This window comes from Apodemus sylvaticus, chromosome 13 (genome assembly GCF_947179515.1).
Source record: "Apodemus sylvaticus chromosome 13, mApoSyl1.1, whole genome shotgun sequence".
Taxonomy (NCBI): Eukaryota; Metazoa; Chordata; class Mammalia; order Rodentia; family Muridae; genus Apodemus; species Apodemus sylvaticus.
In genome coordinates this window covers 10,074,133-10,097,330 of record NC_067484.1, presented here as the reverse complement: position 1 = coordinate 10,097,330, position 23,198 = coordinate 10,074,133, and the positions used below count along the sequence as shown (strand labels likewise).

Sequence of the window (23,198 nt, the reverse complement as noted above, 5' to 3'; positions counted from 1 at the left end):
GAGTAAAATTTAAAAATTGTTAGACTCTTAAGGAGGAGAGTCAGAGTGTTTTATCTTATTTAAAAGATTAATTGACTCAGAAATGGAGTGTTGCCTGTTTGCTGTGTTTTCTCGTGTATTTCTTTGGTGCCTTAACAAGTTCTACCAGCTTTGAATGTAATATACTCATATAGTCTCATTTATTTTTGTATTTATACCAAGGACAAAATAAAGTGAGGAAAGGAGGAGAATATCTGCTATTAGTGAGCCCACGAACATTCCACATGTACAAATGATGTTGTAGCAGCTCTTTATGGACTTGTTATAAGCATTGCACACAACTTACAAGATACTAGAATTATGGTGCTGGGAAGTCAGAGCAAATGGGCGACTTCAAGGTTTATATAGGATAGCTGGATCAACAAGACAAAAATAGAACTATGGTGTTATTCTTCATTGTTTGTGGATACTAGGTGGTAGTCTTCTTTCGTTAAGAATACCATGTACTAAATTGCAGAGGTGGGGATCCCTAGGACTCCTCAAAAAGTAAAGAGATGAACAGGCAAGAGGGAGATGATCCTAAAAAGATCTGTATTCTAGAGGCCAAGTCTTTGGACATTCATACAGTAACTGCAGGCAATGGAGTACCACTGAAAGAATTCAGAGAACTAATGAGGTGTGACTACAGTGGAAAAGTAACTGAAGAAAAGAAACACTAACCAAGGGGCTACTGTGAATAGCCAAATAAAGGCAATAAACCTGAAACTACAGATGTTGGCAGGGATGACAGGACAAAGGGAGGAAATGACATGAATTTAGAAAATTGAAATGCAAATGATTGAGTGCGATAGGAGATAACTGGGTTTAAAAGATGATAAATGCTCAATTTTGCCATATACATGAGTATCTTTTGGAGTGAACAAATCTGTGGATTTTTAGTTCTATGCCAATTCTTCATATTTATAGGATATAAATACAGAGATTGTCTGTGAATGTTTCATATGGATAAAAATACTGGAAGGAAGCATTTAGAAGACTAATATTTCAATGTATTAAAAATGCAGATGTCTGGAGCTTTCCCTAGATTGCCTTTTTTGGAGACAGAGGCTCAAGCACCATCTGATTGTGAAATCATCCCGTTGGATTTTAACACCATCCAGAGCACTGGCATCTGATGAATTAAGAGAGGTTGGGTGTTATGTTTCTGCAACATAACATTTTGGGAATGGACTGAATAGGGAGACCCAATGGCTCCCAGAAGGAGGCTACCATGAGGAGAGGAATCATGCAGGGATATCATGGAGTATGTGTGAGTGAGATTCAAGAATCAGTTTCCAAGTGGCAGTTGTTACAAGAAAAAACTAGGCAAACACGCATATGTGTTTATCGCTTGAAGCAAGTAAAAGTCTGCTTGTGACTTTAGCTTGGTGGTTAATACAGTGATCGAGGAAACGGTCTCCCAGTCAGTAGAAGACTGAGAGGAAACAGTCCGTGGAGATGGAGGATGCAGGGGCCATAGTAATCAGGGATTTTTTTAAGAGGAAAATTACACATAATTATCTCTAAAAGGAATTGTTGGAGCAGTAGAAAAATAAGTAAATTGAAAATTAGAAAGAAATGCATCATTATTTTTTTATTGTTGACACAATGTAGTTTCAATGAGGATTGTTTAGGAGGACTTAGTTTGTGTTTGTGAGTATATCTGTGAGGGATTTTCATAATTGGGTAAGGTGAGTAAGAGACACATCCTGAAAGTGATTGACACTGTTTTTTAGCCTGGCTCTTCATTGTAAAAGGACGGAGCCAGTGCATTCTATTATTGCCTTCTATTCCTGTGGATACAATGTAACAAGTTGTATCAGGTTCCTTCTACCTGGATGTTCTCTCACAATGAGGGCTCTAACTTGGAACTACGAGTTTAATAAACATTTTCCCATTCCAATTGCTTTTGCCAGGATATTTCATAATAGCAACAAGAAAGAAAACTAAGATGGATAAATAAATAGCTAGGTTGCTGAAAATAAGCGAAAGTGTGTTTAACAAAGTCATGTATACTCTCAATCATGGAGAGCAAGATCCTTTTGTAGATTCCAAATGGTATCAACACTCGATCAGATTAGCAAGGTCTACTGATTGTATAGCAAATGAGTGTGTATGGACACAGTATCCCAAGAGCCTCAGAGAGATGGGTGGAAATCTAACGGAACTTTGGTTCCAGTTGCACATCCGGTAGGGGAAATAGAGTGAAGGGGGCTGTGACTCTACCAAGTCGGCGAAGAAGAAAAAGAGAGTTTATAGATCTGAAACCTGACAGATTCAATTCACTCATACTGTCACCAACCATTTGTACATCGATGAGAACAACTCTGTATAGCATGTTTACTTTTTCAAAAGTTATTTGCTATTTCCTAAAATTGAGCTCATGGAATTTTCTTCCATGAGCTTATGTGTGGTTAGCTTCAGCATGCTGGCTGAAAGAGAAACTAATCATCTGTGAGTAACAGGATTCTCCGGAAGCTGCGTGAGGGTGTGCTGCTGGACGCGATCTGTGTTCCATGCTGCAGACAGTAAGGGCCTTAGGGAGAAGGAAAAGAAACATACTCTGTGCAAATGATGGCAGTTCGCTGGCTGAGGACCAGCGTAGGAGATCCAGCACAAGCTGATAGGTGACATACTGAATGCTGAGTAAGTCAGCACAGGACAGTCCTCTAGGCTTGCTCTTCCTTTGCCACATATTATTTGCATCTAAAAGAAATGACTGATAAGCTGAAGTAGTTTATTTTCTTAAAATCTTCCTCTGACTTATCAAAGATCAGATATACAAGCAGACTCATACTGTAGATTACAATGTTCTCAAGTAATACACTTGATGCTGTTTATAAACATCCCATTCGTTAAACATAAATCTTTCTGTTTGTAGAGTAATATGCTCAATAAAGCCAAGATTTCTCAGGTAGCTTAAAAGAATATTTTTTCAATTTGGAAGTTTTAGAAATTTATTGGAAATTCTTTCAACTCTCTCATACTTCCTCATTCTTTTGACCTTAGATCTAATGTAAAAAAAAAATGTGGCTTGGATTATAAATGTCTTTTTTTCAGTGGATAATGAATTGGAAATATCTTACCGAGTAAAGCCTTTTTAGAGAATAACACAAGTAGGCCTCTTTGGTGCTGATTTTAAATTTTAGAGCTGAAGACCAGTAAGTTTTTATTTTATTACAAATGTTTCTGATTTCTAAATTATCGTAATTCTATATAAGTCATTGACATCAAAGCCTGTACAAATTTAATTTTTAGGTCATTATTTGTGGTGATCTATATACATTTAGGAAACAGAGGAGCATGGAGAGCTGGCACTACCAATGGTTAGTAACCACAGAGGCAGCAGGGTTTGATGTGCCCATGTTTTTGGAAGGGTTAGCCCATGCAGGAGATCAGGTAGCAAGAATTCTTCTTAAAGGCATCAAGGAAGCAGCATTTCCTGGACTGACTCTATGTGCACTGATATTTCTAGCAATGCTATGCCTACTGTGGAACATCCTAGATGAGTATAATGGGAATTGTGATTATTACTGTTTTGGTCATGAAAGGGAAAAGAAGGAGGGAATATTAAAATATGTATTAATGTGCTGATTTATATGGTTGCTAAGCCAGAGGATGCTTCTATTCTTCAGAGAGCTATAGAAATATTTATAAAGATTAAACTAGTTTTAATTTACTCAAAATAATCTTTAAAAAGCTTCTCAATGACATATATTATACTTAAGTACCATGAAAAGAAACAAATAGAGTTCTTGTCTTTAATGATTAGACTGAGAGAGGGATTTCTACTAATGAAGATTGTCTTAGAGGCCTGAAGATATAGCTTAGTGGTAGAACATTCTTTATCATGTGCCAGGCTTTGCTTTTAATAACCCACACTGAAAAACAAGACAAAACAAAAGCAAACAATAGAAATCAAACAAATACCCCCCCCCCATAGCAGAAGTTAACTTATAGGTGTCTAGACATGGAACAGAGTGAGTAAATGTACCCCAATTGGAGAGGACTTTGCCATAGAAAAGAAGACCTATGCCAAGTGCCTTGATCTGCTGATTCTGAAGGGGGTAGATCATGGAAGTGGGGTGTCCACAACACCTTTATCTGTCAAGTGCCTTGGAATGAGGAGATCACTTTTGCCTTCTGGAGCCATTATCTTTAGAACCTTGCATATGCATCTGGTGGCAACTACTTGAGTAGTTACATAGCTGCCTGGGTAATAATTCTCAAGTGGTTTCTGATCTTTCATGTGAGAACTGCAGATTCTAAGAAGAGAGAGAACTACACCCCTCCTTCTCCTAACATGAGCTATCAGCACTGCTGACTTGGGGTTTGCTCCTTGTCAGTCATTTCACATTACAACATCATCAGTTTTAAGGCCAACCCTTACGTGCTTTTTAGTGAACATATCCCTGCATCAGTAAGCATCTCCTTTCTGTGCATTTCCCTGTAACTCTTCTACTGAGTTCTATTGACACTATACAAATAGGACCTGATGTAGAATCAGTAAATTAGCCTCAAGAGTTAAGAAACTGTTTTCTACATGTAATCTTTCTTTTGTTATTTACAGCTGCCCCAAGGCAGTGCATTGAACTTTATTTTGATGAAAAATACTCAATCGAACCATCTTGGGAGTGCAAATTTGATCATATTGAAGTTCGAGATGGACCCTTTGGCTTTTCTCCAATAATTGGAAGGTTCTGTGGACAACAGAATCCACCTGTAATAAAATCTAGTGGAAGATTTCTGTGGATTAAATTTTTTGCTGATGGCGAGCTGGAGTCTATGGGATTTTCAGCTCGGTATAATTTCACACCTGGTAAGTAAAAGCTTCTTTTTTCAATTTTGTCTTGCTTTTCTCCCCCTTTCCTTTTTTATTTTCATAGTAAAAAGATCTTTTGTAAGTGTTAAAATTTTCAGTGAATTTTCCAATTATGGTTAAAATACAATCTGTAAAAAACTCCTTTCCTTATGCTTTACAAATCCTGAAAAAAATATCACAAAACCTTAGCTATCATTTACTAAAGAAAGAATCAGAAGTCCATGTGGTCAACTGGAACACAACTAATCAAATTAACTTCCATTATACTGAAATGTGTAATCTGATAGACAATCTGTCATATGGAAACTAATTCTAGGTAGGATCTCACTAAACTTTAAAAGACAATTAAAAAGTATTAAAAAGGATGTTCATTAAAATAAAATTTAAGAACTTGAAAATAAAAATGTATCTGTTCTTAATATTATTATTTATAAGTCAAAGGCATCCTGACACACAATAGCCTAATTTCTTTTTAGAAATGGAAATCTTGCAGAGGTTTGAAGAAAAGAAAACAGGAGCCAATGGGAGCTAGCCACTCACTCTAAAGTCTAGCTGGAACTAGAAGTACTCACAGAATTATAGATTATGTTGATTTTCATCAGATATTCAAAGGATTCTGTGATGGTGACAGGCTCATTTTCTTAAAAGTTGTCTTTTGTTACTACAAAAATATATTATTATATTGATAAACCTCAAAAATCATTCCATATTCATTAATACATATTTGATGAAGTGAAGCCATTGTTTTTTCAAATTGAAGAAAATCACTCAAATTACACACAGCACAAAACTTACACATGTTGACAGACTTATCACTTTGTGTGTGTTATTTTATTCCAGTTACGTAAACAAGAAGAAACATGCAATATAAGCAAAATCTTTAAAGTTACTATCGCATGTGTTCATGACCTCTATACTATCTTGGCTAGCATATTTTTGTTGGATTTTTAAATGTATTATTTGTGAGTATTTTGAATATAACCTATAATAGAAATGCTTACATTAGAGTTTTATGAGTATATTTTCAATATGAGTTTTTTGATTGTGAATATAATGTCCAGGGTTTGAAAGTATACTCTTCTAAAAAAAAAATTTCACATCAGCCAGAACCTTTTTTTTTATTCAATATATTTTTTATTTATATTTCAAATGATTAACAACAAAGCAACATCATCTACCCTGCCAGCTTCTGTGGCACAACATAAATCATGGCGCCTCTCTGTTATCCCAGGTTTCCAATAGTCATAGGGGAATCTGAGTATCAGTTATTTCTGTGGGTTAGTTGGAACTACAGCCTTCATGTTTACTACAGTGTTTCATTACCAGGAACAACTCAGTCAGAAGAAAACTTATGAGAAAATTATCAGGAAACTAGAATGACTTACCAATACCCTTGGGTTCGTCTTTACTAGATAAATTCAGGAGAACTATTGTCTTCAGACAATCAGTAGGACCATAAGAAGGGGGGCAACACTGCTTTCATGGTTTCAGAAGATGTATTATGGAAGGCCTAGTAAGTATGTCAAAGCAACCTGCAGCTCATTCCTCATAAGAATGAGGGATTAAGGAAGCAAGGAAGAATAGGCAGACGCAGAAAAAGCATTTCAACCTAGAGTCCTGATTTCCTTCTCACTTTGTTTAAATTTTACTTGGTTGTTTGACATGCATGGTAAGCTGGCAAAACTGAGGATGAAAGAGTTCCGCTGGTTGCATTAATGATTGTAAATATCACCTTTTCATAACAATAACCAGAGTGGAGAGGGAGGGCCAACTCACCAGGTCTAAGGCTGGAACCTGGTTCAGCAGAGGGCATGGGGAGGCAGGCACAGCAGCTTCAGGGCCAGGCAAGGTCTACAGGTCTGGCTTTAGTTTTCTTTTCCATGCCATTGACCTTAGACATAGCCCATAATATTTTTACCTTTTGCTACATTATTTTGTAAAAAACTAAAAATAATATTGAAATGAATATTATTGAATACCTTAGAATTGTTTAAGTATACATCAACCAGTATATAGTTCTGGATAAAAACTGTTTGAATGTTTAAAAGATTTCAATTGTCCTATAGTTACTTTTAAAAAATGAATCAGACCATGCATTCTTAAAAAATAAGAATATTTTATGTTATTGGGAAACAAGTATCCTAGATAGTTTGGAAGTATGTACTCTGTCTATGCTTTTGGTGGGTTTTGTACGTGTTATCATGAAGGAAAAACTAATCCTATGTCAGATTGCTTTTGCTAAATTGTCCATTTCTGATGATAATCATAAAATATATACTGGAAGAAATAACAGCAGAAACATCAGGCAACTTCTCTTATGTATCACAATCTAAAATCTGAATACATTTTCATTTGGATACATTTCCAGCCAGGATTTCAGGATCTGAGAGTGTAATGTTTCCCACATGCAGACTTTCCTGCATATCCAGCTTATGAACTGATGACTGAACCCAAGGGGATTCTATGAGCATTCTGAGTTTTGATGCCAAATTCCGTAATAGATAGATTTTACATAACTGAGCTAAGGTACTTGGTAGTTTGTCACTATGGTATGCATCAAATTTCCAGAGCTGCTTTAGAACTTAAACTCCTCTTTCTTATTGTCATATCCTCTCCTATCTTTCTATCTTCCCGCTTCCATCTTTCGTTGCTAGCATGTTAAATTGTGCCTTCACTCACTCCAAAATTGTTTCTATTTCTTAATATCTGACTGTTTGACTTTCTTTTTTACTCACTTCAAAAATAAAATAAATAGCCTTTTCATCTCTAGCTCCTGCTGGCCCTAGTGTTTGGGCTTTGAATTCTTAGTGATGTCTGAAAATCAGTCCACCAGGATAGGATAGGAAGGGTGGGGAGACAGCCAACAAAAATATCATGGAAATGATGTTGAGGGAGGTGTTCTGTTCTTCCTAAACATGTTAATGTTTCTTTAGTGTTTAGTTTACTGATGGTTCACTGACCTGTGTCATCATTCAGGTCTTGAGTACAGGGATGAATCACCCAGGACTACTGTCTAGCATATCTAAAAATTACAGTAAAGATGAGGCAGCAATCAAGGAGTTCAGGTTCTAGGGTTTGCATGAAACATAAACAAGTGCCGATGTGCACAGAGCCTCTGAGTACTTCACAGAGGAGGAACTTAGGGAGATTTCCCTTGCATCCTGTGAAGTGCATACATAACAGCCATACATTTTCTGGGTTTCAAGAACAGATCTATGTTGCTGTGGCTGAGTGTGGTGGCACAGACATGTAATCTCAACACTGAGGAGGCAGAAGCATGTAGATATCTATGACTTCAAAGCCAACCTGGTCTGTGTAGCAAGCTCCGTGCCAGTCAGGGCTAGGCAGAGAAATGCTATCTCAACCAAACCAAACCAAACCAAATCAAAATGAAACACCAGTGCTAAGTGCTAAGATGTGAAAAATGTTAAGGACTACACTTTGTACAATATGATAACTCACAGCCAATTCAACAAGAAATCATATTAAACATATAACATGTACAGTGTTTGAAAACTGTATATTTGCTCATTTAACAGGGTGTCTCACTAAAAATACTTAAACAACACAGAAACTCAAATAACTAGTAATATTTATAATACCTTGAATAAAACTGTAATAATGTACATCAAATTCATAATAATGGGTAACCCAGGTATGGAATGGCAAAAGAGGGGTATTTTTGGATAGAACTATATTAAAATATAACTTAGAGATATCAGTAAAAGTTTAAGGTCCCTCTGAAGCAGATTCTATAATTTTGGTATTATTTGTATAAACAAATGATTTAAGATAAAAATATAAATAGGAGCTACTCTAGTTAAATAGTTTTAAATGAAGAATGTTGTTTCTCAATTCCACATTTTGTAAATTCAACCTAAGAAAGCCTTTTGAGCAAGGAATAGCACTTCTCCGCAGCCAGCTGCTTCCTTGGCATGGTTTCCTTTCCCACTAGAAAATCTAACTTAATCAGAGAAAAGCATAGCTGTACCATTGGAAACCTCCTTGATCAGTGGCATTAACATAACTATACCATTGGATATCTTCAATCGGTGGCAGGTACTCTTGACTACATCAGTGAACAAAAACACCCTGGAGGTTATATTTCTGGGGAAGGCAACCTTTTTTTCCTTCAGTTACACGTATATTTTGCTAGTCTTTTACGTTTCTTTCCATTGAACACAAGTGAATATTTTTTTTTGCCTGTTATTTCCAGACAAAGAAGGTAAAACATAAAATTTTCAACTTTTGATGATATTTTTCTATACTATTCTCATGAGGAGTTACATACACCCTACTTAAAAAAAATAAAAAAAAAAAAAGCTTAGCTAAAGTTCTATACCTCACAGTAACAGAGGTGAAGTTGAGTTAGTCACCCCCATTGAAGTGAGTAGAGTTTTTAAATACTCTGAGATGTTTGTGATACTTTGTACTTAAATAACACCTTTCATCTAAGAAGCTCAAAGTCTTTTAGGGACAGTAGGCTGAATCCTAGCCTCTTGCAAACTACATGCTGATTGACTTCAAAGAGTACACTGTCAGCAGGGGTTTAAGCCAAGTGTTTCTAACATACCCCTATACACAGTAGATGAAGTGTACTATTGAATAGAAATAGGGTTGCTTTTAATGTTTCCTCGACTATTTCATGCAACTTTATCCTCCTGTTTATGACAAGAGTGAATGTATAGTTATGGATACTTAACCAAAAATTTAGATTAGTTTTTGAGAACTTTGCAAATGAGTATTTTTACACTGTATTCACATCTTCCCCCAGATGCTTGAGAAATCCTTTCCCCACTCCCTTTCAAGGTCAAAACCTCTTCAATTACTATTTTTACATATACACATATATGCACAGAAGCACAAACTATATCGACATACATATGTAGTTATCAGTACAGCTTCCTCTAACACTACATGTATGTAGATGCACTTAGGGCTAAGCACTAGGACTGAATAACTTAGCAGGAGCCCCATCCCTAGAAAAGACTGACTCTTTTCTCAGCAGCACAGGTGATCACTTAGAGGTAGATAATTACAGTTCTGGTATCTATCCTGATATAAAGTAAAAATAATTTCTTTATAGATTGGATTGACTTTTACCTGAATGATAGAAATTTTATAAGTCTAAGATTTGTAAAACAAGCATACAAACAAACATATTATTTTTATATTAGTGGTTTTTTTTAAACTATCATGTTTACAATATTGACTCAAACTGGTTTCACTTCATCTTAGGAACTCCTATGAACTACAAAATTGAGTTGAGTCATATTTCATATTTGACATATTGTTTTAAGAATCAAGATGCAAAACTTGAAGCATGGTAACAAAAATTTTAAGTGTGGAGCAGGTAGCATTGATGGTCATGTGAGACTCAATTCTTCTGTTCCTACTTCTCACTCAGCCAGACCATTAACTGGTTCATCTCATCGATAGATTATAGAAGACTCAGGCTGAGAGTTGAGAAAGTCAGCAAGATGAAACTGCTGCTTGGTATAGGTGGGTGTTCAGGAGAGAACTTGAGAGTGGGAGAGACTTTCCAGGATTAGCTCCCATCTGTGCAGAGAACACTGAAAGCAACATAAAAGGAAAGGAAAGATTGCTGAGCAGTTTCCTGTACAATACAGATATCAGCTTGTCTAGGACAGATAGTGTCCAGGTGTGGGTGTGCTGTTTGCAGTGATTGTTTGAAACATGGTATGTCCTTCAATTGGGCCGCAAAGATCTCACCATAGTTATGGATCTTCTTTGAATTTGAAAAAAAAAAGACTTTAGAGTTCTGAACCTTCACTTACACCTTCATACAAAAAAAAAAGAAAAGAAAAAGAAAAAAGAAAAAAGAAAAAACTTCACATAGAATTCACATAGAAAGGACTTGGGAGAACTCACTGACTGGCTTGTAAACTCCTCATGATTTTAAGCTCTTCTTTCCTTATCAGTTTATATAGCTGTGAACTCTATGCTGATGTGCCTTCTGCAAAGAGTAGTGATTATTACCATAATTTTATCACATATATTGGAATTTCTTTTAGTGTAGTTGTATTAAGGAAGTTAGTAAGAGAAACCTACAGTACCATATCCCAGGTCACTACAGTCTATTACTTGAAAAAATCACTTTTCTCATGTTGTCAGAAATGTCTTTAAGTTAACAATGTTTTCTTCACTCTCTTGTTCATCTCTTAAAATGTATGCCTTCGTTGCCCAACTCTTCATTAAGTAGACAGTTGCTCTATTGTTCATCTCTTCTATCTGTTCCTGTTGACATGATTCTGTATGTATATAACCCTGTGTTTAAACACATTCTTCACTTGTTAATATTCAAGAGGAAATGAAAGTATCTTCATTAAGGTATAACTCAATTTCATCCTCTTTATCATCTATCTTCCTTCGAGGTTTATCTGTACTACGAGTTGCATCTAGTCACTGCAAACATGCATCTTTATCTAAGGCTGCTGTAAGTAGTTCAGCTCAGAGAGAGAGGGATATTGTCTAATCTCCTAGAGGAGGCTTAACAGTAGGAATGGGCCTGGTATTAATGTATAGAAAGGAGGTCGGATAAGCTAAGTGGAGACCATGCCTCAACAGGTTATGAGATAACCTCTGCATCCACACCATCATTAAGTCCCTAACATTTAGCCTCCATTTTAATTGTTAAGATACATAGCAACAATTTAAAAACTCAAGAAATCTGACCAAAGTAAAACATAGAACAAAGGTATTGGTAGTACATTTCAGCACATTTTATGTCCAGTATAGTTGGAAGAAGTTACTAGTGTAATCTTTACCATAATCCATTGAAGAACATTAGGTTTATCATTGCATTTTTAATAAATATACACTTCAATTTATGAATTTCATATATATTTTGCCTAAGAAAATATCTTTAAATCTTTATATTTAAATCATTGTCTTCTGTAGCATTTTACATACAGATTGAGGCTTATTTTTAATTTAGTTGTGTATGAAATGACTTAAGGAATTATAAGAAAATAGCTCTCTATTTTAGTGTTTGATGTCATTACAGCTATAGAAGAAAGACTTGCAGTTCTGTACTTTAATTGAATGCACACCTTAAGTTGATTGTCATCTCACTCTCTTAGCCACTTATTTAGTGGATGTTTCTTGTCCACTCTGTTGATCATGATGATAAAACTACCCTATGACTCATTTATGGCAAACATACAATTGATTCATTATCTGTGATCATACCTGTTTTGTTTTTATCTTTTGTAGTAGTAGTCGTAGTCATAGTCGTAGTCGTAGTCGTAGTCGTAGTAAATGGTCAGGATATGCTCTTCTCCCTCCTCCCCAAATATGTTTTTCAGGAATCCCATACATCCATGAATGGGTCATTATATGTCAAAGAGGAGTTAGAATCATAGGCAATATGCCTTATTTAAGACATGTATCAGTCAAATTTAATACTGGGGGATTATTCTAGATTTTCTGAGTTGGCAGAACAAAGCTCAAATTTGTTTCTTTTGCACTAAAGAGCCAGAAGACTTTGAGTCACATGTGGTGATGTAATGAAGACCCAGTGAGCTTTAAAGGAGGATGAAAAAAAAAAGCAAGATGATAGGCAGTTTCTAGAAACAGAAAATGAGAACAAATGGATTATTCAATACATCCCCTGAAAGCATGACTGACATTTCAGACTTCTAATATCCAAAAATGCAAAATAATATTCTTGAGTTCCTTAAAACCAACCACAAAGTTTGTGGTAATTTATTCCAACATTGGTGTGAGACAAATAGTGATTTTACTTCTTGGAAGTAAAATGTTGCTATAAAAATATCTTCAAGCCGGGCGGTGGTGGCTCACATCTGTAATCCCAGCACTCTGGGAGGCAGAGTCAGGCGGATCTCTGAGTTCGAGGCCAGCCTGGCCTACAGAGTGAGTTCCAGGACAGCCAGGGCTACACAGAGAAACCCTGTCTTGAAAAAAAATCAAAAAAAAAAAAAAGAAAGAAAGAAAAAAAGAAAAAAAAATCTTCAAAATGGAATAGGAATTAACAGTGTTAAAAATCTGGAAGCATTTTGAGAAATATACTACAGAAAAAGTTTACATTGTTTAAGTGGACTGTTGGATTACACATGGCATAAACTGACTGTCATTTGGGATTTCTGAGGAAGTAAGGCTCATGGGAAAAAACATTAATGCTTTTTAGAACATATACATACCTAAGTAAAATATTGGTAAAATATGAAAATTGAAATCTGGTAATTAAGATTCACAGGAAATCAGGAACAAGAATTTGGAAATGAGAGGAATGGAATCACTGTTGAATTTAGTCATTTTCCAGACTTACATGTAAGGTGGAACTTTTAACATTTACTTACAGTTTTAAGAAATTCACTGTCAATTAAAATTTAGGTAATTTTGGATATAACTAGAAAAGCTTACCTTAAAGGAAATGGGAATCCAGAACAAACAGATGGATTCGGGACATAGCCCAGTCAGTAAACGCTTGCCATATATGCATAAATAAAGGCCAAGACTTGATTTCCAGAACTCAGATTTTAAAAATTAGGTATGTGGACTGTACTCGTAATTCTAGTGCTATAGTGACAGAGACATGGGGTACCTCTGGGATTGCCAATTTAGCCTTGGTGAACTCCAAGGTAATAAATAAGGGGGTGGAGTGTGTCTCAAAAGGCAACATGGACAATTCCTTACAAATACACACACACACATACACACACACACACACACACACACACACACACACATTCCAAAAAGAGCAAATGGAAGTTGGAAATCACTTCTCGAACTCATCACAAAGTGGGATCACAGTATTAAAGATCACAAATAATCACTTCTTTAGAGAGAGAGAGAGAGAGAGAGAGAGAGAGAGAGAGAGAGAGAGAGAGAGAGAGAGAGAGAGAGATTCTGGATACAATTTGATAAATCACCTCAGTCATTATAGCAGAAGCCAAAAATAAGGATCATAATAGTTTGGAAAAGTCTCTCAAGGACACGTAAGAAAAGCTAAATAAATTCTATGATATCCACGGGAGGCACAGTTGTTGAGAATGTGTATCAGCAGAAACATTCCCCTTGTGAGCTACAGGTGATAGAAAGATAGTAAAATAAAAGAGAATGCCCCACCCACTATTTCCAAACAAGATTCAAACTCAAATATGATTGGTATAATAGACTGAACCATGCAGATTCTGCAGTTGCAATACAGCCCTTAGTATAGAAATAGTTAGTTGAATTGCAGGTAATTCCCAGAAACTCAATAAAACGAAATGGAATTCTTCAGCTGGATTTCAAATTTTATTTATACTGGTGATATTTTTTTCACTCTCTGTTTTCTACTTCTATTGGGAAGGAATGTTATGCTATACCTACCACATCACCATTCTGTTTTTGAGTCAAGTAACATGTCTCTTGAATATTATATGTTCAGAGATGGAGTAAAGTTGTACCTCAGAGAACATCCTATTCGTAACCACAAAACAGCTGATTTAGAGGATGCAGATACTGACAACTGAAAGCAACCCTGGCTTTGAGTTGATGCTCTAATAGGCTGGGAACTTTGGGTACCGTGAAGGAGGGAACACAGTCTGCCTTTGCCATAGAAATCTGTCTTGATGTGTCAGAGATCTACAGGTGAAAGAGAAAAAAAAAACCTAATAAACCAAGATGTCCATGTCTTTGATTTTGAAACCTCTGAAATTATCATGGTAAATAACAGAGAAAATAAAGCTGACCCCCATGGCCTGAATGTTGATATACACCTGACTTCACGATGGGAAGATTCTCCTGTGTCTCATGTGAAGTCACAGGGAACTAACACCAAGTCCTTCAGTGTGAAAGAATAAAGCAAAATGTCTCGGTCAGATCACAGCTTAAGAAATAGAACAGGTTATTCTGCCCTTTGAAGATGAAAAGCCACATACCAAGGAATGTGGCCAGCCTCCAGAAACTGGAAGGCAGGTAGAGTGATTCTCCCTTCAGCTCTTCCAAAGAGAAAATACAGATGACCCTGACTTGTAGATATAATAGTTTCAATGTGTCTAAAGCCACTGATATTGTGGTGTATTGTTGCAGTTGTAACAGAATTCACATGTAGCCTGAAACTAAATGTTTAAAGGGTGTGTTGAATACGGATGATGAAGAAAGGGTAACTAAAGTAAGACATTAGCTATGGAGACAGAGAACAGATGCTTACTTCCAGTTCAAATGTTAAAATAACCCTTTTCATAATGTCCTTTTACTCTGAATTTTCTGCATAAAAATTAATAATGTGTATCTAGATGTGTGTGTGTTTGTTTCTTTGTTTGTATTTTACATCATTTGATTTTATGTGAATCCCATCTTTATGCACAAATTTGACTGCAATTCCCACCAAAAAAAAATCTGCAACCCCCTTTTCAGAGATGTACATGGGATGGTGGTAATTTTGCTTTTGACAAATAATAGCTATTTGTGGGAACTGGCACCCTTTAAGGCTCTGCCTCTGTGGCATATCTGCCTGATGAATTTGCTTCAGCAACCAGGGCTGTCTGTTCCTGCCTGCTCTGTTGGCTAGTTTCCCGCCAGTCCACAGCTCTGCTGACTTGCCTGAAATTCTCTGTGTCCCTTATGGCACTTTTCTCTTCACAGTCCCTTTCAGACAACTCATTTCACCCAGTCTGGCCTAGGAGCAACAGAGGGATTCTAATTCAGCATGACATTTCACACCTAGCAGAACATGAGCCCACAACAGAGTTATAGTTGACTGTTTTAGACAGGAGGACATATTAGTCATAAATATGTCACTTCTACTCTGAGTTGATCGCAATCCAAATCAGATGATGTTCTCCCTGGAAGCATTTCTTCAGAAAACAGCACTAAAGAACTCCAAGGGGTTTCACTAAGAGATACGGAGGGAGAATCATATAACAGGGAAGGTAAGAAATCAGCAAAAACTTTCATCTGAGAGAATGTGATTTCCCCTGGCAGATGTGAACAAAGCAGAAAGCGGAGTGGCTTTTGGCAGGACTGATAGGGAAACACAGCTGAGAGCTGCTGTGACAAGGACAAGCAATACAAAAAGATTATATATATAAATATGGCAGCAGCAGAAAATGCATTGGCTCTGCAGAGGTCTCCTGCTGTCAGTGACTTAACTCTTAGGAAAAAGATAGCCAGTTTTATGTGTTGAGGAGCACATTGCTTTGTCTTCATAACTATTTTCAAGTAACATTTGCCTCTTACTCTAAAACAAAATAATGAGGTTACTTTCAAACAGTGATCATGGTGATTTGCAGTTGACAGCACTTTTGTCACTTCAGTATCATTTCCATGGCAGGCCTTTTTCTCCTGGATTCTGATTCTGCTTGCAGGAATTTCTCCAGGACTGTACACTTTGTTCCTTGACAACTCCAAGTCTTACATTTCCCTCTCACAGTCTTCTGCCTGCTCCTTCCTTAAGCTCTGCATAGGAATCATATTTCTTGATGCTGCCAGCCCTGTTTAATGCTTTTGAGCTGTTCCCACGCATCTAGAAAATATTATATGTCCACTTGCATATGAACTATAAACAATTCCTCAATGCAAATTCTATAAATAGAACAAGTGTTAGTTTGTTGTGCGGACTATTACCACTGGCATTTCTGCTCACTGGACTGGATTTTTTAATGTTCATCTTAGATTGGAAAAGTTTTTTTTTTCCTTTCACTACAGCTTTTAAGTATTCTCTTTGAAATTACCAAATGTTTGTACTGCAAAGTCCAACTTTCTGTTAAGGCAAAATGTTATTAATATGTTCTCATTACCTAATTTTGAAATCTTCCATAACCAAGAGACAATGAATATGGCTAAATTCTAGTTCCATTCACACACAAAATGTTACACATTTGTCCTGGCCATAATTAATTGCACCTAACTAGAAACATTTTGTGTTAAAGATTTTCCCTTTAAAAAATACTGTGTAATCATTCTTTCTAAGGATTTTAACAATATGATGCGACATTTTTTGGAGTCTGTTTGTGTAGGGCTTAATGTTTTTCTCTTTGTAGTAATTTATTTTACCACACATATTCTCATAGTATATGTGCTGATATCGTTGCTGGATGTATCATAGATCATAAAATATAAACAATTCCCATCACACCATTTTCTGTGAACCTAGAGTCAGATCCATTCCATTTACTTTATTTTCTGTAACTTTTTAATTTTTTATCTCAGAACCTGACAAGTATAGTTGTGCATGTTGCTACCTTAGCATCAGGTGAGAGCATTTGTAGACCTCTGGCTCATATTGCACAGACCCTTTAAGCAGAACAGGTGGTAACTGGCACCTACGTGCCTCCAGCTTTTTGTTATATGCTGAGATAGGTACTTTAATGAAATGTAGAATTTTGTCTTGAGCTTAACAGCATTTAAAAAAAATAAATGTTTATCTCCAACTTATAGAGTACGTTGGTATGAGCACAGTATCATGTATGCTTCAGGCAAAGTGAGAGTATAAACTAGATGAGCCGAGATTCCTGTGGGTCAGAGCTGCTTCTTCCCAAAGCATTCCCTCATTTCACTGAGATGGATGAGGAGTATTCATGTACCCATGCATCCATAACCAGTCATGTCTCCCTGAATAGAATTACAACAAAATAGTCTTTCCTTAGATTGACACCATGCTTGGAACAAAGGGGACCTTGTAATACACCTTTACAATCCAGACTCAGAAGTTGTAGGCAATAGCTGGCACTTCATAAATTTTGTGTGCATTCCTTGTTGAGGTTGTGAAAGAAAGGGCAAGGATCAATAATCAAAGAAGAAATACTGTGTAAGACTCCATATTTGAGAAGAAATGCTGATGTATTGATGTCTATTTTGTAGTGAAAACCATTTGTAGTATGCGACTTTGGAAGGGGAGAAGTTAAGACTAAGAAGTTAGTACTTTGATTCCTATGATTAAGGACTCTGGGAGACAAGCAAAAGATTCACACATGTGACTTTAGAAGTGGGAAACACAATAATGGGTTGATTGAATAGTGAAATTCGAGGCTGTATTTTATGATAGGATAATTTGTCTGGATGTGAGGGAAGCCTGACAGAGAACACAGAAGCACAGATACAAGACACATACAATCAAAGCACAGTGAAAGCTACCGGGTAAGAGAATGCAGGCAGTGCTGATAGCACGGTCTGATGTGATGAGCTGTAAAAGAAACGGTCTGATGTGATGAGCTGTAAAAGAAACCCGGAATTAGAAAAAGTCTGTAAGAAATTCAGTAGTAGTGTTTAAAAAGTGAAGTGTCAATGGTTTTTTCCTTGATTAAGTTGTGGTAAAATTTGCCCTGGAGAACCAAGTCTTAGAAAGTGTTTCCTTTATTTTGAAATATGTTGAGAGATTAGTCAATTAAATACCTTTGAGTGCATAGGAGGAGTTTAGAGCTGAGTGAAAATTGTGGCCAAAAAAGATAAAGCACAGTTTAGGGGAGAACTAAGGAGAAAAGTCAAGTGAATCATGATACTTATATATTTTTAAAAAGACAGACCTTGAATGTGAGCCAGGTCCCTTGTGTTAGCAAATTAAAAGATAAAATTAGGTATTTAAAAATTTTTACCTTCAATTCATTCTTGGCTTCTTTCCTTATAGATCTAATTTACCAACTGACATTTGCTTTTCTTTGAGGGTAGGCAGATTTTTATACTGCACATTGATTTTTAAATTAAAGAGAAAAATATTTTGATTTATGTAGCCAAATGCTCTCCCGATGCTGGTTAAAGAGCTTTCTCGGAACATTTTTGAAAGGCACTGCATAGATACAAACTATAATGCATAAAAATGAAAAAAAATATTGAGAAATATATCACTTCGTCTTTTAACTTTTCTTTCTGAATACCTTTGTCATGTTTTCTTTCAGAAATCTCCCCACTTATTTTTATCTAATTAAGAATGTATCCTAATTATCAAATATCTAATTAAATATCCTAATATCTATTATGTGCATAACTCTAGCTATCTCAAATTATTTATATCTTACATAGTTATAAAGCTTCTTCATTGCTTCAAATGTATTTGATTATATTAACTAGCCAATATACCTTTGCAAGTTATTCAAAAATTGCCCTGCAGAATAATGTGATAAATGTAGTCATTCAAAATTAATTCAGGTGAAATATGACATAATTAAGCAGTGATTCCTGCTTTCTAAAAGTCTCATTATAAGAAATTCATCTTAATAATAATGAATTATTGAATTTTTATTACATTCCAGATATTAAAATAAGCACTTTGCATGCATTATCATGTAGCATTTTTACCAGCCACCTGTGAGACATATTAATTTCATATAAGTTCAGAATTTCACAAATTAAATATGTAAAATGCTTAAATGATATACAAAAGTTCATATCACTAACATAGATGAGATTTGAATACGATTTCGATATTGTGTTCCAGAGTAAACAAGTGCATTCATTTTCATGATTAACAGCTCACAGTCCGATTTTTCTTTCCTTTATGAACTTTCTGGGAATCTTTCAGACCTTAGATTTAGAACCGTGTGTGTGTGTGTGTGTCTGTGTTTGCATGTATATGAATATATGATACACATATGTGTGTGCATTATACATACATGTACATATATATTATATATATGTATATATTTCTCTTATGCTCCAAAAGTATTTAATGTTTCAGATATGGATATGGATATGGATGTGGATGTGGATGTGGATGTGGATGTGGATGTGGATGTGGATGTGGATGTGGATGTGGATGTGGATGTGGATATAGATATAGATATGGATATAGATATAGATATAGATATAGATAGATTTGAGTGTGTATGCGTGGTCTGTCTGTCTGTCCCTTTCCATTCACAACAGCTCTTGTCCTCTTATAGCAATTTGACCAAAAATCACCTGGAATTTCTGAATCTTAATTTGAATAACTTTTTTTCATTAATTCCACATTATCATTAACCCTCAATATCAGGGCTGATAAAATAATTCCATTTGTAAAATGCATACTATGAAAGCATGGGGTTGTAATTTTTGATATACAACACTCAAGAAAATGCAAGCATACTCCTCATGCTGATAAGCCCTGTCCTAGTGGCATGGTGAAAGGAGGATCTGTGGAACTTACTGCATAATTAGATTTGATGAATTGGTGAACTCCTGATTCAGTGAGAGATTGTGCTTTAAGAAAGAAGACTAGCATCTGGCAATTATAAATAGGGCTGCTATGAACATAGTAGAGCATGTATCCTTATTACATGGTGGGGAATCCTCTGGGTATATGCCCAGGAGTGGTATAGCAGGATCTTCTGGAAGTGAGGTGCCCAGTTTTCGGAGGAACTGCCAGACTGATTTCCAGAGTAGTTGTACCAATTTGCAACCCCACCAGCAGTGGAGGAGTGTTCCTCTTTCTCCACACCCTCTCCAACACCTGCTGTCTCCTGAGTTTTTAATCTTAGCCATTCTGACTGGTGTAAGGGTTGTTTTGATTTGCATTTCCCTAATGACTAATGAAGTTGAGCATTTTTTAAGATGCTTCTCCACCAACCGAAGTTCTTCAGGTGAGAATTCTTTGTTTAACTCTGTACCCCATTTTTTAATAGGGTTGTTCGGTTTTCTGGAGTCTAACTTCTTGAGTTCTTTATATATATATCCCTCAACAGAAGAGTGGATGCAAAAAATGTAGTATATCTACACAATGGAGTACTATTCAGCCATTAGAAACAATGAATTCATGAAATTCTTAAGCAAATGGATGGAGCTAGAGAACATCATACTAAGTGAGGTAACCCAGACTCAAAAGGTGAATCATGGTATGCACTCACTAATAAGTGGATATTAACCTAGAAAACTGGAATACCCAAAACATAATCCACACATCAAATGAGGTACAAGAAGAAAGGAGGAGTGGCCCCTTGTTCTGGAAAGACTCAGTGAAGCAGTATTCAGCAAAACCAGAACGGGGAAGTGGGAAGGGGTGGGTGGGAGGACAGGGGAAGAGAAGGGGGCTTACGGGACTTTCGGGGAGTGGGGGGCTAGAAAAGGGGAAATCATTTGAAATGTAAATAAATTATATCGAATAAAAAATTAAAAAAAAATAAAAAAAAAGAAGACTAAGTGCAGCAGAGGAAGAGCAGACCTATACCATCAACTCAACCACTACTGTCCTGTATATGCAAACACATGTAAGCAATGCACACAGAGATATTCACATAATCCCATTAGAAATAAATATTAATATTACTACTTAGAATTTCCATTTTTTAGTCATTTGATAATTTCATATACACATTTACAATTTTATTTTATGAATCAATTAAAAACCTTTAAAGACAATTTTTACATTATTCATGTATGTACAGTTTATACATTTCATGGGAAAAGAGTTAATTTAATCAGTGTTACTAATAGGTAGAGCATGCTAAACCGCAATTCAAGATTTGTTTTCTTTATTTATTTGACTTCCTTCATTTTGAATATTTTCCCCACAGTTACTACTGTATATTCTTGTGAACTTACTTTCATAAAGTTAACTTTCCTATAAGTTGCATGCACGATAGTATAGCCCCTCCATCCTTCCTGTACATGAATCATTTAATAGATCCTGTAAGTTGATGTTGTTTTAATAAGTTTTGCCTTTTTTACTAGACTTCAGAAGGAAGGAAGTATGCCTTCACTTAACTGCATTTCCTTAGCTATGAGTGCCAACATAGAATGAGCCTTAGGTTAGCTCAGTTTGCCTTTTCTGGAGGTCCCTGTACACTGGACAAATACCACCCGGTTTTGTCTTAGAAAAGCATGGTGATTTTAGGATTTTAGACCTCAGTATTAGCTAAAATACCTCCTCACTGGCAAATACAGTGCACATATGGGCGAGCCTTTCAGGATGCTACCTCTCTATTGATGAAATCGAAACAGTGCTGTTCTGAGTTTTTCACAAGTAAATTTATCTTACTGTTCAAATCATTTTTTCCCAAGAAGAGCTGTCATTAAATCCAGGCAATGCTCAAATTCCAGTCGCTACTGCTCTTCAGACTCAAGGTTCTTAAGAGGGAGTGGGAGAAAGGACTGCATTCTTTGGATACTACTTGATGCAAAGCCTGGGAATAAAAGAGGCAGGGAGCACCCACTAAGCATAATAGCATTAAACCCTGTGCCTTTATTTTCTAATGAGATATTTCATCTCAGGAGGAGTATTATTCAAACCAGCCAAGGTCATTTGAGTTTGCAGTGACAGAGATCAGAAAGACTGAAACCCATACTGGTTCCAAAAGAATGCAGCATGGAGGATAAATCTGAGCAATGGGACAATGGATGTAGAAACTGAAATAGCTTTGGATAATGACAAACCAGTTGCAAAGCCTTTAACACACTATGTGCATATTCATAAATGAGATGTTCATAGAGTACTGATTGTATGTCAAGTTTGAAGGAAGAGGTACATAGTCCCAGAGAAATTCTCTGGAAAAAGTTAGAATGGCACAACCATCTGTAACACAAAAGATTAGGACTAAATTAAAAAAAAAATCTTGTATTTCTTAAATGTGCATGTTCATTTGAATTAATGGAAAACCTATTCTCTATTCTTTCTTTTTTTTTTCTTTTTTTCAAGACAGGGTTTCTCTGTATATTCCTGGCTGTCCTGGAATTCACTCTGTAGACCAGGCTGGCAGAAATACGTCTGCCTCTGCCTCCCAAGTGCTGGGATTAAAGGTGTGCGCCACCACCTCCTGGCCTCTATTCTTTTTAGAATAATTTTACTTGGATAATATCATTCTACTTATACTCTATTTTATAGATAATTTGTACATTTCGTGTGACAACAATTCAAATAATTAGTCATTTTAAAGCAATTTAAAGAGAATGAAATAGAAGAGCTCACTCACATTTGGGACACATAACACTATAGTCAGAAGGATCCTGAACTAGCAGTTTGGCTATGTGACCACACATAAACCTCCACAGTTGAGGCCTCTATGTATAGGAATTTGTGCATGTTATTTAAGACTACTGTATCACCACTGTTCCAAAATTACACAATCATTTCCTATTCCTTCCAATAAAACTGATTTTAGAAACACAGATCACTTGAGTTTTTTTTTTCCTAAACAAAATTACACTGTTTTTTGCTGTGTCCTGGTTTTATATATGAGTCACTTGAAATTTGGAGTGGTAAATGGTTTGCTCTAGAAGCTAACATTCAAATACACTCTCAATGATTCCATATTTTGATCGGGTTCTTTTCACTCAAATTAGAAGTTGAGACATTCAGGACCCTTTCATGCATTCAGAAATTCTTGATACAATGGTTTCTTCACAGCTTCTCTACAGTAATAATACATTAATTCTATACTCTGTTTACTGTCTCTCCACACTAATGCAAATTTATTTGTCT

At 36.0% G+C, this 23,198-nt stretch overlaps 1 protein-coding gene across 1 annotated transcript in view; it reads left to right on the top strand.

The window, feature by feature from the left end:
- Neto1 (neuropilin and tolloid like 1) overlaps positions 1-23,198 on the top strand; it is a 138,297-nt gene that overhangs the window by 3,837 nt on the left and 111,262 nt on the right. Inside the window, exon 4 of the mRNA XM_052155444.1 lies at positions 4,589-4,837. Within this exon, the coding sequence (XP_052011404.1) occupies positions 4,589-4,837 (249 nt within the window). The remainder of the gene's footprint in view (positions 1-4,588; positions 4,838-23,198) is intronic.